The sequence below is a fragment of the Chaetodon trifascialis genome, chromosome 7 (assembly GCF_039877785.1).
Source record: "Chaetodon trifascialis isolate fChaTrf1 chromosome 7, fChaTrf1.hap1, whole genome shotgun sequence".
NCBI classification, from domain to species: Eukaryota; Metazoa; Chordata; class Actinopteri; order Chaetodontiformes; family Chaetodontidae; genus Chaetodon; species Chaetodon trifascialis.
Genome location: NC_092062.1, coordinates 19277572 through 19290727, shown reverse-complemented (window position 1 = coordinate 19290727; position 13156 = coordinate 19277572). Strand labels below are relative to the sequence as shown.

General features: G+C 39.9%; 2 protein-coding genes across 2 annotated transcripts; both read left to right on the top strand.

Annotated features, from left to right (window-relative positions):
• Positions 1–2348: 2348 nt before the first annotated feature.
• Positions 2349–4615, top strand: LOC139334033 (mucosal pentraxin-like). Its single transcript, XM_070966771.1, has 4 exons — positions 2349–2403; positions 3519–3621; positions 3708–4005; positions 4397–4615. The coding sequence occupies exons 1-4, from the start codon at positions 2349–2351 to the stop codon at positions 4613–4615; spliced, it is 675 nt and encodes a 224-aa protein (XP_070822872.1).
• Positions 4616–10836: 6221 nt separating this feature from the next.
• Positions 10837–12801, top strand: LOC139333351 (serum amyloid P-component-like). Its single transcript, XM_070965671.1, has 4 exons — positions 10837–10891; positions 12002–12104; positions 12191–12482; positions 12569–12801. Exons 1-4 carry the CDS (start codon positions 10837–10839, stop codon positions 12788–12790), a joined length of 672 nt encoding a protein of 223 aa, XP_070821772.1. The 3' UTR covers positions 12791–12801.
• The last annotated feature ends 355 nt before the right edge of the window (positions 12802–13156 follow it).

Sequence of the window (13156 nt, the reverse complement as noted above, 5' to 3'; positions counted from 1 at the left end):
GTTCTGATTGTTCTGAGATAAACAATGTCCTCATTCAATGGGACAGCATAGTAGTTACTCCACTATACTTGCTGTACTTAGAATAATGAGAGAGAGCTAAAGTTTCTCCATGTTTCATCACTTCTCCCCATTGGTTGATAGTAAATCATACACACTCCCACATGGACTTTTGATTGTTCATACGAGTCATTCTGTGCTGACAGATGCTGTAAAACAACTCATCTTTTACATGGATCCACACTTCATAATGGAAGGGACAACACCGTTCTCTGAGGCTGGTGATTAACAAAGCAATGTTTGCTCACGGACACTTCAGTTACCTTTGTTTCCAAAGAAGTTACCAGCTCATGACACTCTGACAGTTCAAACGTATTGCTTGTCGGTTTATTTAAGACCCTGACCCATAGAGTCTGGGTCTTTCTGTATATCTCCAAATGCTTTGCAAAAATCAAGTGGAACAAGCACTTGTGCATCTCTTCTCTGGAGGACTGTTACATTTGCTTAGACTTTGACACTCATGTTGCTGCAGGCTACTTGCAAACCTGCATGTATTTCGACTATAAATTAGGCTGCACAGTAGCAGTTGTAGCAGCAACATTACTTATCATAAACATCTTTCTTTTGATATTCCCATTATGTGCTGTGTGAGAACTCAAACGAGCCTCTTGTGTTAAGCTAGCAGGTTCAAACATGAGTTTGCAATTAACTATTAGTTAATTTATCCTCAGCGTAACTGTTGAAATTACAGTATACATGCATTGTCAGTGATTATCAGCTATTGCATAGACATTGCCTGTAGCTTTATTATTATTACTTTATTAGAATCATGTATTTTAAAGTAACCCACCTGGAAGAAGAGTGAGTGGTCATATTCTGGTAGCATGGCCTCCAAGGAGCTTGGAGAAAAAAGTTCAAAAAGCATGCCTTATTATCCTGAGGGGCACTTGGGCTGACCAGGACTCAATTCTTCTTCAGATGTGGTCCATATTAGAGTTTAATCTCTGGCAATGGGATTCCTGGGATTACCCATCCAAACAATTTTTTTTTTTTTTTTCTGTTTTTGGAAAACACATATTGAAATATATTTGGAACATATGCAGGCCTAAAACTTTCTTTCTTACATATGCAACAGCTGTGTGGGTGTGTCAGTGGAATACATAGAAAGTTTACTGTAATTAATAAACATTTTCCACAGTGTGGCAAAGTGCGCCTATTTCAGAGCATCACATAAGAAAGACAACCACAATTTCACAAAGAATCCATCTGGAATCTCATACCACCGGAGTGAGAGCTTGTTGAGATTTTTTCACTTTGAATGATCATTGACTTTATATTGACCTGTTTTTCCCCCGCTGCTTCTCTGATGTCTGCCCTCCCTCGGGCTTCTCTTCTGGTATTTTCACATCTTACTCTGTGAATTATGGGTTTTATTTCAACCAAGCCAGAGTTGTTGGTGATTGTTAGAACAATCCCTAGTCTATATACTGTATGTATGTGTTTTACCCCAAATGCACCTGTTTTATATGCTCCTGTTGACACCAGCCTTCGTGGCTAGACAAACAATAGCTGGAAAACAAGTTAATAGTAGCCCGGCTCTGTCAGAAGTGAAACAAGACTAAGAGTCTGCAGGCATGCCAGCAGCTCAGTGCAGTAAGTCTGTATTTTGGCACAGTGGTGCCTTGAGCTAAATATTACTGTCAGCATGGTAGCATGCTCACAATGACAATGCTCACATGCTGATGCTGCGCAGGTGTTTACCATAGTCACCATCTTATGCCATGTCAGAATAACATTTGCTAATTAGCACAAACAAACAAACAAACAAACAAACAAACAAACAAACAAACAAACAAACACTTGACTAACTTAACTAAATTGTCAGGCAGCAGTTTTTTCTTATCTAATGTTTATTTTACTTGCATTATTATATGTAACTGTGTGTTGTTTTTGTCTTGTTTGGTAACTCTTTTTTTTTTTTTTTTACAGCAACTAAGCAGTTCCAAGTCTATCTTGATAAGTGTAATATATTGTATAGGACAGATTTAAGAGCTCTCACTCAACCTTGTACATTTGCAAATTACTGGAATTTGAAGCCATAAATTGAACCAATGACTGCAATGAGGAAGCAGACAAAGTATAAAAGTCACAATCCTGCACACAGTTGCTGACAACATTCTGACATTCAAGGTAAGAGCAAACCTTTTCACCTTTTCTACCTGCATTGTAAATAGCAGGACAACTTCAGTGGAAGCAAATTAACTTGCAATCTATTACACACTGGTGGTGAAAATAATCAACGCTGAACGCTATTTGATCTATTGCCTTTTAATGATGTTTATTTGTCTTAGATGCTGGTGTTGCTGCTACTGGCGATGCTGACAGCATGTGCTGCCGTTCCTCAAGGTAAAAAAATCTTATTCTTAATTTAACAACTGAAATTAAACATCACAAAAAAAAAAAGCATGCAAGAATATCAGGCTCACAGGAGTTTATTATCTTTAGTTGTCTTTAGGCTCACTTTTTCAGGTATGTACAAATTCTTTCTTCCCCTAATTTAAGAGGATTTACCAAATATGAGCATTAATTAGAAAAACATAGAGCATATGTTATTATCTTTGTCAAAACTTCTTAAATTCAAAAATAACAATACAGAAGAAAATAAATATCTATTAAGACAATTGGTTTGCAGCCTTACATTCAACAACAAGTAGGCTGTCAGGACACACAAAGGAAGTAAACAAGTCCAAGGTGCAAACAGGAAAGAGCTGTTCAAATAATGGCTGAAACCAAAACAGGAAACAAAGGCTGGAAAACAAAAGGTAAACACGCACTGAGCACAGTGAGCTGGCTGGAGCCTCCAGCTCCGCTTCATTTTCTATAAGCAGCAAATATGATGAAAATGATGAGTAATCAATAAAACTTGACAAACATTATTTATTGTGAGTAAATGTACGGATTTTGCATTTCATAGTGGTGTGGCTCTATGGTTGGCAACGTGCAAGTAAATACAGCACGTTTCAAGATTATTATCAAATAGCAACATCCAGGGCTGAAAAATGAAGCCTACGTCAAAGTGCTGAAACTGCAGTTCCTTGAGTGACCACTTGAGGCTTGTGTAAAAAACTGTTTTGGTCTCTATAACTAATTTCCCCATTCATGACAATCCTACGGGGGCTGAATTTTTACATAACACACTCATTTAAATTTTATTAAGGCTTAAAGTTCTACAAAATAAGGGCATGGCAGCTTTGAGTGACAGCTAGCCTCTAAATTCCAGTAACCAGGCCTCATTCAGCAAGCCTCAGCTCCACCGATGCTCCACCTCTTTTAGCTCTTTTGAACTAACCAGGACTTTGGTGGAGTCAGGCACTGCCAAGTTGGCAACAGCCAGCGCGACTGTCATTGAGTTTTGCAGTGGATCTTCAGAAACATATAGGCGACATCACAGAGACTTTGTCAAAGTTTTATGCAGTCTAATCAAGAGTTTTGTGATTTTTAAATGTCTCTCTCTTTTTCAGATCTGTCAGGTAAAATGTTTACCTTCCCACAAGAAACCAATACAGCTCATGTGAGGCTGACCACATCGAGACAGGAATTTAGGGCTGTAACCGCCTGTCTCAGGTAGTGTTGAAAATCAGTGAAACAATCCACTGTATCTAAGAGAATGAAAATAATTAAGGATGATGGTGTCTTTGTAATGCCTACAGGTTCTTTACAGACCTGAGTAGAAACTACGGCTTATTCTCTTTGGCCACACCCTCTCTTGCCAATGACTTCCTGATTTTCAAGGAAGCTGGAAACAATGAGACTGACGTCCATATCAACAATCAAAAGGTGGATTTTAGAGGGCAGAACTACAACCTGAACACATGGCACTCAATTTGCTCTACATGGGACTCTGTGTCTGGACTGGCGCAGCTGTGGGTAAATGGAAAGCCCTCAAGCAGGAAGTTCGTCAGCTCTGGATCCAAAATCAACGGACCCATTATAATTGTTTTGGGACAGGTACAGTGTTTATATGCACCACTACTACTTAAAGGAATAGTTCAACATTACGGAAAACACACTAATTAGCTTTTACGCTGCAGGTTAACTGATGATCAGTGGCCTACTTGTCTCATGTCTGTCCTGCAAATATGTAGCTAGAGTCAGTGGCGTGTTAGCCTACCTTAGCACAAACACAGTCTTTGGTATGCTAAGCTAACAGACTGCTAGCTTCGGTTACATATTGAGGGCAATCTTTTGGCATGAGAGCAAATAAGTGTATTATCCCAAATGTCAAACTATTCCTGTAATTTCCTTCCAAAATTGCTACTTTGGGATTTGTGGTACGTCTTCACAGGATATATATTACAAAAATCCAATAGCTGTTCTCAACTCTATGTAATCTGTACAGGAGCAGGATTCCCACGGTGGGGGGTTTGACATTAATCAGTCTTTCGTTGGCATGATGTCTGATGTCCACATGTGGGACCGCGCCCTCACTCCCTGTGAGATCCAGAACTACATGGAGCATCTAAGCTTCACCTCAGGGAATGTGCTCAGCTGGAGGGCGCTGGAGTTCCAGACCATCGGAAGAGTGTTGACAGAAGACAAACAACTGATCTGTTACTAAACTTTTGAAACAAAACTGTCAACTGTCAAAACTGTTGTGTCTTGCTTACTTTACAAACCTTTGGGTTGCCAGCATTATTTGTTCAGTTTGTGCATTGATAGTGTGAAAACAATCATGAATCCATTCAAAACTTTGCCAAGTTCATTCATGAATCAAGAAGTCCAGTTATGTCATTTTTGACTGCTTTTGTGTTTAATAACTTGCGCAGGTCAACAGCCTGAGAAAGAAAAGCAAAAATAAGTTGTCATTATGTAAAAATGTATCTTTTTTTGTGAAACGATAAGGTAAATAAATTTACACAAAATGTCTGATTAGTCCTTTAGAATCAAAGCTAGGTGGAGAACTGTCTATCATCTACGAGTGGTTGATTGATATACAATACAGTGCATGATACAGTGGTGGAATGAGAATACCATTGTGTTTTTACTTAAGTACTTAAGCAATCTGTGTGCGTGTAGACAATAAAGAATAAGAATAAAAAGATTAAACAAAATGACAATTTTGCAAATGTGTTTCTTAATTTGCTTTTGTTCTGTTGATTTCCGTGTATTCTTAAGCCGCTGTGCTTTGAGCTCTCATAGCCACTACAATTTTGAACATTTGTTCTGACTGCAGAGGAATCGTAGCTACTTGCAAACCGATGCAAGGACTTCCAAAATAAATTAGCTCATACGAATCACATCAGATTGTATTGATTTCTCTTCAGAATGGCTGCTGAATCTGTAGCTCAAGTGCAAAAAAAAGAGATGGCTTTACTGCAGCAAGTTCGATTATATGCTGTTGATGGATAAAATGGGTTGGGTATTGTTAACTTGTCACCAACCTCTTTGTACTTACCTCCTTGCTCTCAAACAGCCATATTTACAGGTTCAGCATTTTCATACTCTTGTTGACATCTTTTACACAACCACTGATTTTTCTTAACTAACTTTAGTTACTCAGAGGATTTTGGATACCAAAAAATATTTAGTATCGTAGTGTGCTGTCCCCAGTTTCAGCTGTTTATTTATTCTCATGTACAAGTGAGACTGTCTGGCTGGACATGATTGATCTTATCATGTGTTTCAGGGTAGCCTGGATGTATGAAATTAAGCATCAGTGCAAATGGTGAATGCAAGCTAGCTTGTTTGACAGCTTGTCTGTACGTTCCTAGATCTTAATGTCTTCACAGGGCAACACTGGAATACTCAATTTTACATCAGCACACACACACACACACACACACACACACACACACACACACACACACACACACACACACACACACACACACAAAACCCCAGCAGGAAATAGGCTAAAATCAATAGCATTTCTTTAGTAATAGGAGAATAATACAATGCAAGAGGTTGTAAGGGCTTGCAGAATGTGCGTGCAGAAAATATCATTAGATACTCGTCAACAGTCTCTGACTAAATGTTTTGCTTTGAGCAAAAAAAGTTACTGCACATTCTTCTGGTAGCATCTTCTGTTCTGCAATCATCTGATTAATTTCTGTGTGGTTCAGACAGTTGTGGCGCATTTCTCCTGTTGTTCCACATCTGCCATTCTGCACCTGCCCTAAAGCTGTCCCTGCTGGGTCACACGCAAACTCAGGTATACCAAGCTGCTCTTAGTGTGCTCCCTAGTACACTACCTTAACTCATTCACACTATTTTAGTTAAAGTTCCTTTGAAGTTCAGCCTTTAATTAGATCTGTGTGTCATCCAGTGTGTGCTCACTGTAGCTTAACTTGTTTTTTTTCTCTTCCAGTCCAAGCTAGACCATCTAATAATGGGCCTCATGCAAAAAGCACGAATACATAAAAAAAAAACTGACACGTATTACTGATTTCAGAGAATTTACAGCATTCATCAATTTTCTCAAATATTCTCTTTGGTATGAACGAAATTGACCAGCTGTGGTCCACACCTGTTGTACGGGTCTACTACCTCTCTCGCAGTCTGAATGAATCTGAAGTTTGAACATGATGTAGATGTAACTAAAATTAAATCTATGACTTAGACAAACGTAATCCATATTTAATATTATGTTCACCATCATCATCGTCGAGGCTTGCCAATTAACTGAAAGCACAGCACAGCACAGCAACTTCTTCCACAGTTCAGTAGTTACAAGGAAAATTGTCTCTCTCCAACAGCTGCCTCAGGGTCTTTATGCAGGTTGCTCTCCAGCATCATCCTCTGTTGCACCAAACATTTACAGTATTACAAGATGTTTTTTAGCTTATGAATTCGTGTAAAAGCATTCCCTGTTTATGTCTGTGATTGTCACAGTACAGCTCCTCTGATAACACGTCTTTGACAGCTGTACTGTCATTTTATTGTTATTGTTTCAGGTCCTCTACAGTATACCACAACGTTTACCTTTCACATCTACCGGTACGGCCTTTGACGTGTTCCTCTACCCCTTTGGTTCACTTTGGGTGAACTGCTGGCTCTGGAGGGGCCCTCTGTATGAATAATATACTTTACAACAGCAGTTTTTCATCAGACAGAAAATATTTTCAAATCTTAAAGTGTAACTTAACTGGTAAATGGTCTCCAAAAAAAAAAAACTTGAGTGTGATTGAAGAGTTTTGGAGTGTTTCTCTGTCTCTCTCTCGTGCCCACCAACTACGTCTCGTCCTGTCTGGAAGCTCAGTCAAACTCTGAGAGTTTGTCCCTGCTGAGTTGAGTGTGCTCTGTCTAGTCATCTCGGTCTGATCCGTCTCCAGGGTTCATCCCTCTGGCTGATCTGATGGCGTTCTCCGGGAAACGTTCGCTCTGAGCTGCAGCCACAGTCACCACTGGATCTCATCACATCAGTGGAGAGAGGAGCATGTAGACTCCCCCCCCTACAGTCTTCAGCAAAGAGGATGAAATATTTAAATGTGACAGTACAGATATGCGATTGTGCTGTTGATGCTGTCCTGCACCTTGATATTTTAGTGGATAAAAAAACAAAAACATATGTGTCAATCAAAACATTAATCAATCAACCAAAATCAGCACCATTATATTGATTTCAATGCATTTTGATTCAGTGTTGCTCAATACATCAGACTAAATTAAAATACACTTTCTACAATACAGCAGTTTGAAAATGTCCTTAAAACTAAATCTGATGGTTTAGCTGCCCTTCATTGCCTTGCCTGGACTGCACAACTGCTCCCCAAGAAGTCCAGATTAAGAGTTTACCACAACAGCATGCACTGTTTGCCATTTCAATGAGCTACACACAGCTGGTTCATAAACTTCATGCTCTAAATAGGACATATATTGTTAAAGTGAAAGACATTTAAGGTTCTTCTCCTGCCACTGCTTAAACCCCTACAAACTAATTTCTATTAATCTAAATTACTGCCGTACATATTTACATGTTTTTTCTATAAAGCAAATCCTCTGGGGCTTTTACATGGCTTAGATATAACTCTATGCAACATTTGTCTCTCTTTAATATGCTTGGATGTAATTTGCACATAGTCTCCACCTTTATCTCCACCCACCCCTATGTACCCACTCACCCTGGACTCTGCTCGTCAAACATACAAAGGCCACTCTCTGGCAGAAAGCCCAGAAGGAAAACGTCTCACACGTGCAACATGCACTGAAATTACCTAGCCTTGGCTTGATAATGCCATACTAGGAACTTATGAGGATGACCTTTATCACAATGTGTTATGGTAGTGAGCAACCTCAAAATTTAGTCTAGTCTGTCAGAATTATTGTAATGAATATAGCCATCATCTAATTCAGCAGCTTAGCATGCAAACTGTAATGTTTGCCGTAACATTAGAAAATGTCCTGTCAGCATTTGACCTGAATCACACTTGATTGGCTAATTTTGGCTAACATTATCCAGCACAGTGTAGATTACAGTCAATGCATAAAAACAAAGAGACATATAACTTACCGTGTGATCAACAAGTTGCCTTGCACTCGCTGTGTCTCCAGAATAAATGGATGGAATAGCTTCATTTTAAGGTTTGTGACAAAATCCATCTGCTTTTGCATAAATTTTTATGACAGTACTCTGGAAAATGGCCACTACAAACATGGTTTTTCAGATCCTATGGTAACACCTCAAGGCTCATTTCTTCTCCTTTTACAAATGAAAACAGACCAGGTCTCTGCCATTATTTTGAAAATAGTAAAACTTATGCTGGGATCAGACCACACGAAATCAAGCCCGATTTAGAGAGGATTTTGTCTTGGCTGACCGAATATCAGCGTCATGGCAGATCATGAACAACAATCGGGCATCTGTACCCTTGTCGTGTGATATGCTAATCGACCTGTCGTACAGCATCTTGGACATCCCACAACACTTCGATAAAAAGACTGACATGTCAGAATTCTTTGTCTCAACACATCTTGTGTGACATCTCCCATGACATGTTCTGAAGCATTTATTAATCAGGTGCTCTCTCCAGAGCAGTCAGGTAACCATGGCGAAGATGAGCAGGGATGCTGAGATTGATGCGGTCAGGTGGGACCATGAAAGAGAGGAAAAGTTCTTGAGCTGTGGCAACAGTACCCCTGCCTATTTCACTCAAGGGAGTACCATGGCCGAGTGAAAAAGACAAATGTTGGCCAGAAATAGCGGAAGCACTGGGCTTCATCAGCCCAGAAAGCAGCTGGCTGTGCGGTCATAACATTATCCCCAGTCCTAACTGCAGGAATATGCTTATCATTACTAACTCCAGATCAAACGTTGAAGGAGCCTGTTTGATGCAGCCAACACAGTCAAGCCTGCTCCTTGTAGAGTAAATAACTATGTATCTTTCCTAATTGTTATCCGGGTGCTACCCAGTCGATATATAAATAATGACCGAATGGCAGGAAGTTTACACTGCCTCCTGCATTTGCTTTCAATTCAGTTCCAAGGCAGAAATGCTCTGCCATGGTTATTTCATTCATGATATGTCTTGTACCATATATACAGACATATATAAAACCCCATGCTATGGGCATGTTAAAAAGGTTAAAAACATAATTTTCTTTGCAGGGGCCTTTAATACGCTGTGACCTATTTTGTTGTTGATGGGTATCATGTATGACAATCCGATCCTCACCAGAAAACTAACTTGTAAGTGGTTATTACAGCCTGTATTTACGTTTATTGTTCAGCAGTGTACTGATACAGAATAAAGAACAAGAAAGTCCATATTTGGAGAAAGGTGGGGTGGTTGGATGGGTCAAACAAACACAGGACTTTCACCCAGGAGACCGCTGGTTGTGTCCCCTCTGAAAACCAAAAGTCAGCATTGATCCATTTTGAGTTACATGACGCATTTACGTTATATGACACACGTCAAGACAAACATAAGTATTTTAACCCATGATCTTTTCCCAAACCTAAACCTCAGCAAACTGAGAGCGTTTCATTATGTTGATGATGTGAGGAGGAATGTCCAAAATTACGAAAGTCCGCCTTCGCAATTGTTGTCGCTGCTACTCTTCAGCTGTGATATATGTTGTTTTGTGAGTCATTGGCCATCAATCTATTCAGTCATTTAGGTATGAGGATGTGTTGTGTATGTTATCTATATTTTTAGTACTTCACCCAAATACCTTCTCAATCATTGAGTTTTTCGGAACAAAAGAACAAAAGGTGTCACATGCGGGCTTACGTTATACCCCAGCTTTATGACGTATGCATGTATATTTGTATATTTTGTGTAATCTCCTGTGCACTTTATCTTTATTACTTACACTATTAAATCTGCTAAATGCAACTTACCTTTTAATATTTCATAGTAACTGAATTCTTCCCACTGGATGTGTGTTAATATGGCTGATAAAACAGCATCAAGAGCCCCTAATGTACATTTGTCTGCTCCTAGTAAAAACAATGCTCCAAATTTCCAAAATGACAACACAATGATTACATTGTGTTGAAATCATGTTCAACACAATGGGTGTCTGTGCACAAGGAAGTGATATATGTTTGAAATAGGAGCTGTGACACTGGAATGAGGAAACAGTGAGTGTATAAAATGACAACCTTGTTCACTGTTGCACACAGCATCCTCACACTGACTTAAAGGTAAGATCATGACATGATAGCCAATGCAAAATAGAGTAAATACAGTTTTTCCCTCTGTATTATACTATATATTGTGTCAGGCAATGGCAAGTAAATTGATTTGACGCACTGGTAGTTCTTATTGGTGTTAATAGCAACACAACAGCAGCATTTTAAGATTTTCTTTGGTGTCTTGTCATTTGTTTTTGTATCAGATGGATTTTTTGCTTCTCTTGGTGTTGCTGACAGCATGTGCTGCAAGTCCTCGAGGTAAAAAAATAAATAAATCATTTTACAATAAAGTTACATGCACATGTACACAGTCTGTTCGTGTTTGTAAAAATGTTCTTTTTCTAATTGAATAGGATGAAACAATTACATAATTGTAACCGGGAAAAACATGTAAAGTGTACAACTAAATTACTATTGTTACATCTGTTGTCTTTGTCATAATAACTGAAGTGTTTTGTGTAACTAACTGAGAATTTTATGCACAGACAGAAAGAGATGTATGTAAGAACCAGTTGAACCACTAATAACAAAAGCAACATACAATCAGAGATTTGGCATCTGTGTGTGTGTGGGTGTGTGTGGGTGTGTGTGTGTGTGTGTGTGTGTGTGGGTGCGAGTGTGTGTGTGTGTGTGTGTGTGTGTGTGTGTGTGTGTGTGTGTGTGTGTGTGTGTGTGTGTGTGTGTGGGTGTGTGGGTGCGAGTGTGTGTGTGTGTGTGTGTGTGTGTGGGTGCGAGTGTGTGTGTGTGTGTGTGTGTGTGTGTGTGTGTGTGTGTGTGTGGGTACGAGTGTGTGTGTGTGTGTGTGTATGTGTGTGTGGGTGCGAGTGTGTGTGTGTGTGTGTGTGTGTGTGTGTGTGTGTGTGTGTGTGTGTGTGTGTGTGTGTGTGTGTGTGTGTGGTGCGAGTGTGTGTGTGTGTGTGTGTGTGTGTGTGGGTGCGAGTGTGTGTGTGTGTGTGTGTGTGTGTGTGGGTGTGTGTGTGTGCGTGTGTGTGTGTGTGTGTGTGTGTTTGTTTGTTTAGGGTGGGGTGCATAAGAAAACAACTCACCTCTCGAGAATTTGCAGAACAGAAAAGGGCTTTTGTTACATGTTTAGTTTGCTCCATCAGACTTCAAAGTCTTCTTATAAATGATGAAATAACCTCATGGGGAGCAGCACTTACACACATGACATCACACTTCAAGAGTCTGTGGTTCAAATGCGACTGGTGCATCTTTCACCAAAAAATACAGTAACTTGACATTTCATTCTTGAGGCAGGATATGTCATTGAGGTGGTACTGGGGCACAGTGTGCTGTGTAATTTATTTGTTCAATGTATAATTTACATTTAGCATTTTACTACTTTCTTTCTTTTTCTTTTTTTTCTAGATCTGTCTGGTAAAATGTTCACCTTCCCAGAGGAAACCAACACAGCTAATGTGAGACTGACAACATCAAGACAGGATTTCAGCGCCGTGACTGTCTGTCTCAGGTCGTGTTAAAGTGCGAAATGCATGAAAGAATATCTCTGACTTTAAAAGTATCCTGTTGATAATTTCTTTCTTTCAATGCTAACAGGTCCATTACAGACCTCACCAGAAACCACATGATTTTCTCTCTGGCTATGCCCTCTGCTGACAATGGCTTCCTGATATTCAAGAGCAGCACAAGTGATGTGATAGATCTCTATGTCGGGAATAAAAAGGTAGAATTTGGCGCGCAGGACTACAAGCTGAACATGTGGCACACAATTTGTTCTACATGGGACTCTGCGTCTGGCCTGGTGCAGCTGTGGTATGATGGAAAACCCTCAATTAGGAAGTTTGTTGGCGGATCAAACATCACTAGACCCATTGTCATCCTGGGACAGGTGAGTGTAATATTGTTTCGTCCATAAACTATAAGAAGAGAAATCGTACAACATAGACATTTTTTATCTCAACGCCATCTGTACAGGAGCAGGATTCCCACGGTGGGGGGTTTGACAGTAAGCAGTCTTTTGTTGGAATGCTGTCTGATGTCCACATGTGGGACTACACCCTCTCCCCCTGTGAGATCCAGCGCTACGTGGACGATCTGAACTTCACTCCAGGGAATGTGCTCAACTGGAGGGCCCTGGAGTTCCAGACCACCGGAAGAGTGTTGATTGAAGACAAACAACTGACCTGTCACTATTAAAACAAGACCTCAAGTAACAGGGTTGCTACATCTTAATTCTTTCCCAGGGCAACACTGGAAAACTCTATCTCATTTTTACATCAGTGCACACACACACAAATGCACACACACATAGAGCCCAACACACCCCAACAGAAGGAAATAGGCTAAAATCAACAGCAGTTCTTTGGAAATGGGAGAATAATACGAGAGGGTGTAAGGGCTTGCAGATTGTGTGTGCACATAATATCGATAGATCCTAGATAACAGGATGTCTCTAACTAAATGTTTGCTTGGGGCAGAAAAGGCGTTGCACATTCCTCTTGGAGCGCCACACTCTATGTTGGCGACAGTTGTTCGTCCTCCTCTATTCTCCTCTATCTGATC

What these genes read in the sequence shown, in the direction of transcription:
- LOC139334033 (XM_070966771.1), top strand. Translation starts at nt 2,349, where the DNA reads ATGCTGGTGTTGCTGCTACTGGCGATGCTGACAGCATGTGCTGCCGTT. An exon ending in GCTGTAACCGCCTGTCTCAG is followed by an intron (nt 3,622 to 3,707) that starts GTAGTGTTGAAA and finishes TAATGCCTACAG; the next exon opens with GTTCTTTACAGACCTGAGTA. An exon ending in TTATAATTGTTTTGGGACAG is followed by an intron (nt 4,006 to 4,396) that starts GTACAGTGTTTA and finishes TAATCTGTACAG; the next exon opens with GAGCAGGATTCCCACGGTGG.
- LOC139333351 (XM_070965671.1), top strand. Translation starts at nt 10,837, where the DNA reads ATGGATTTTTTGCTTCTCTTGGTGTTGCTGACAGCATGTGCTGCAAGT. An exon ending in GCCGTGACTGTCTGTCTCAG is followed by an intron (nt 12,105 to 12,190) that starts GTCGTGTTAAAG and finishes CAATGCTAACAG; the next exon opens with GTCCATTACAGACCTCACCA. An exon ending in CCATTGTCATCCTGGGACAG is followed by an intron (nt 12,483 to 12,568) that starts GTGAGTGTAATA and finishes CCATCTGTACAG; the next exon opens with GAGCAGGATTCCCACGGTGG.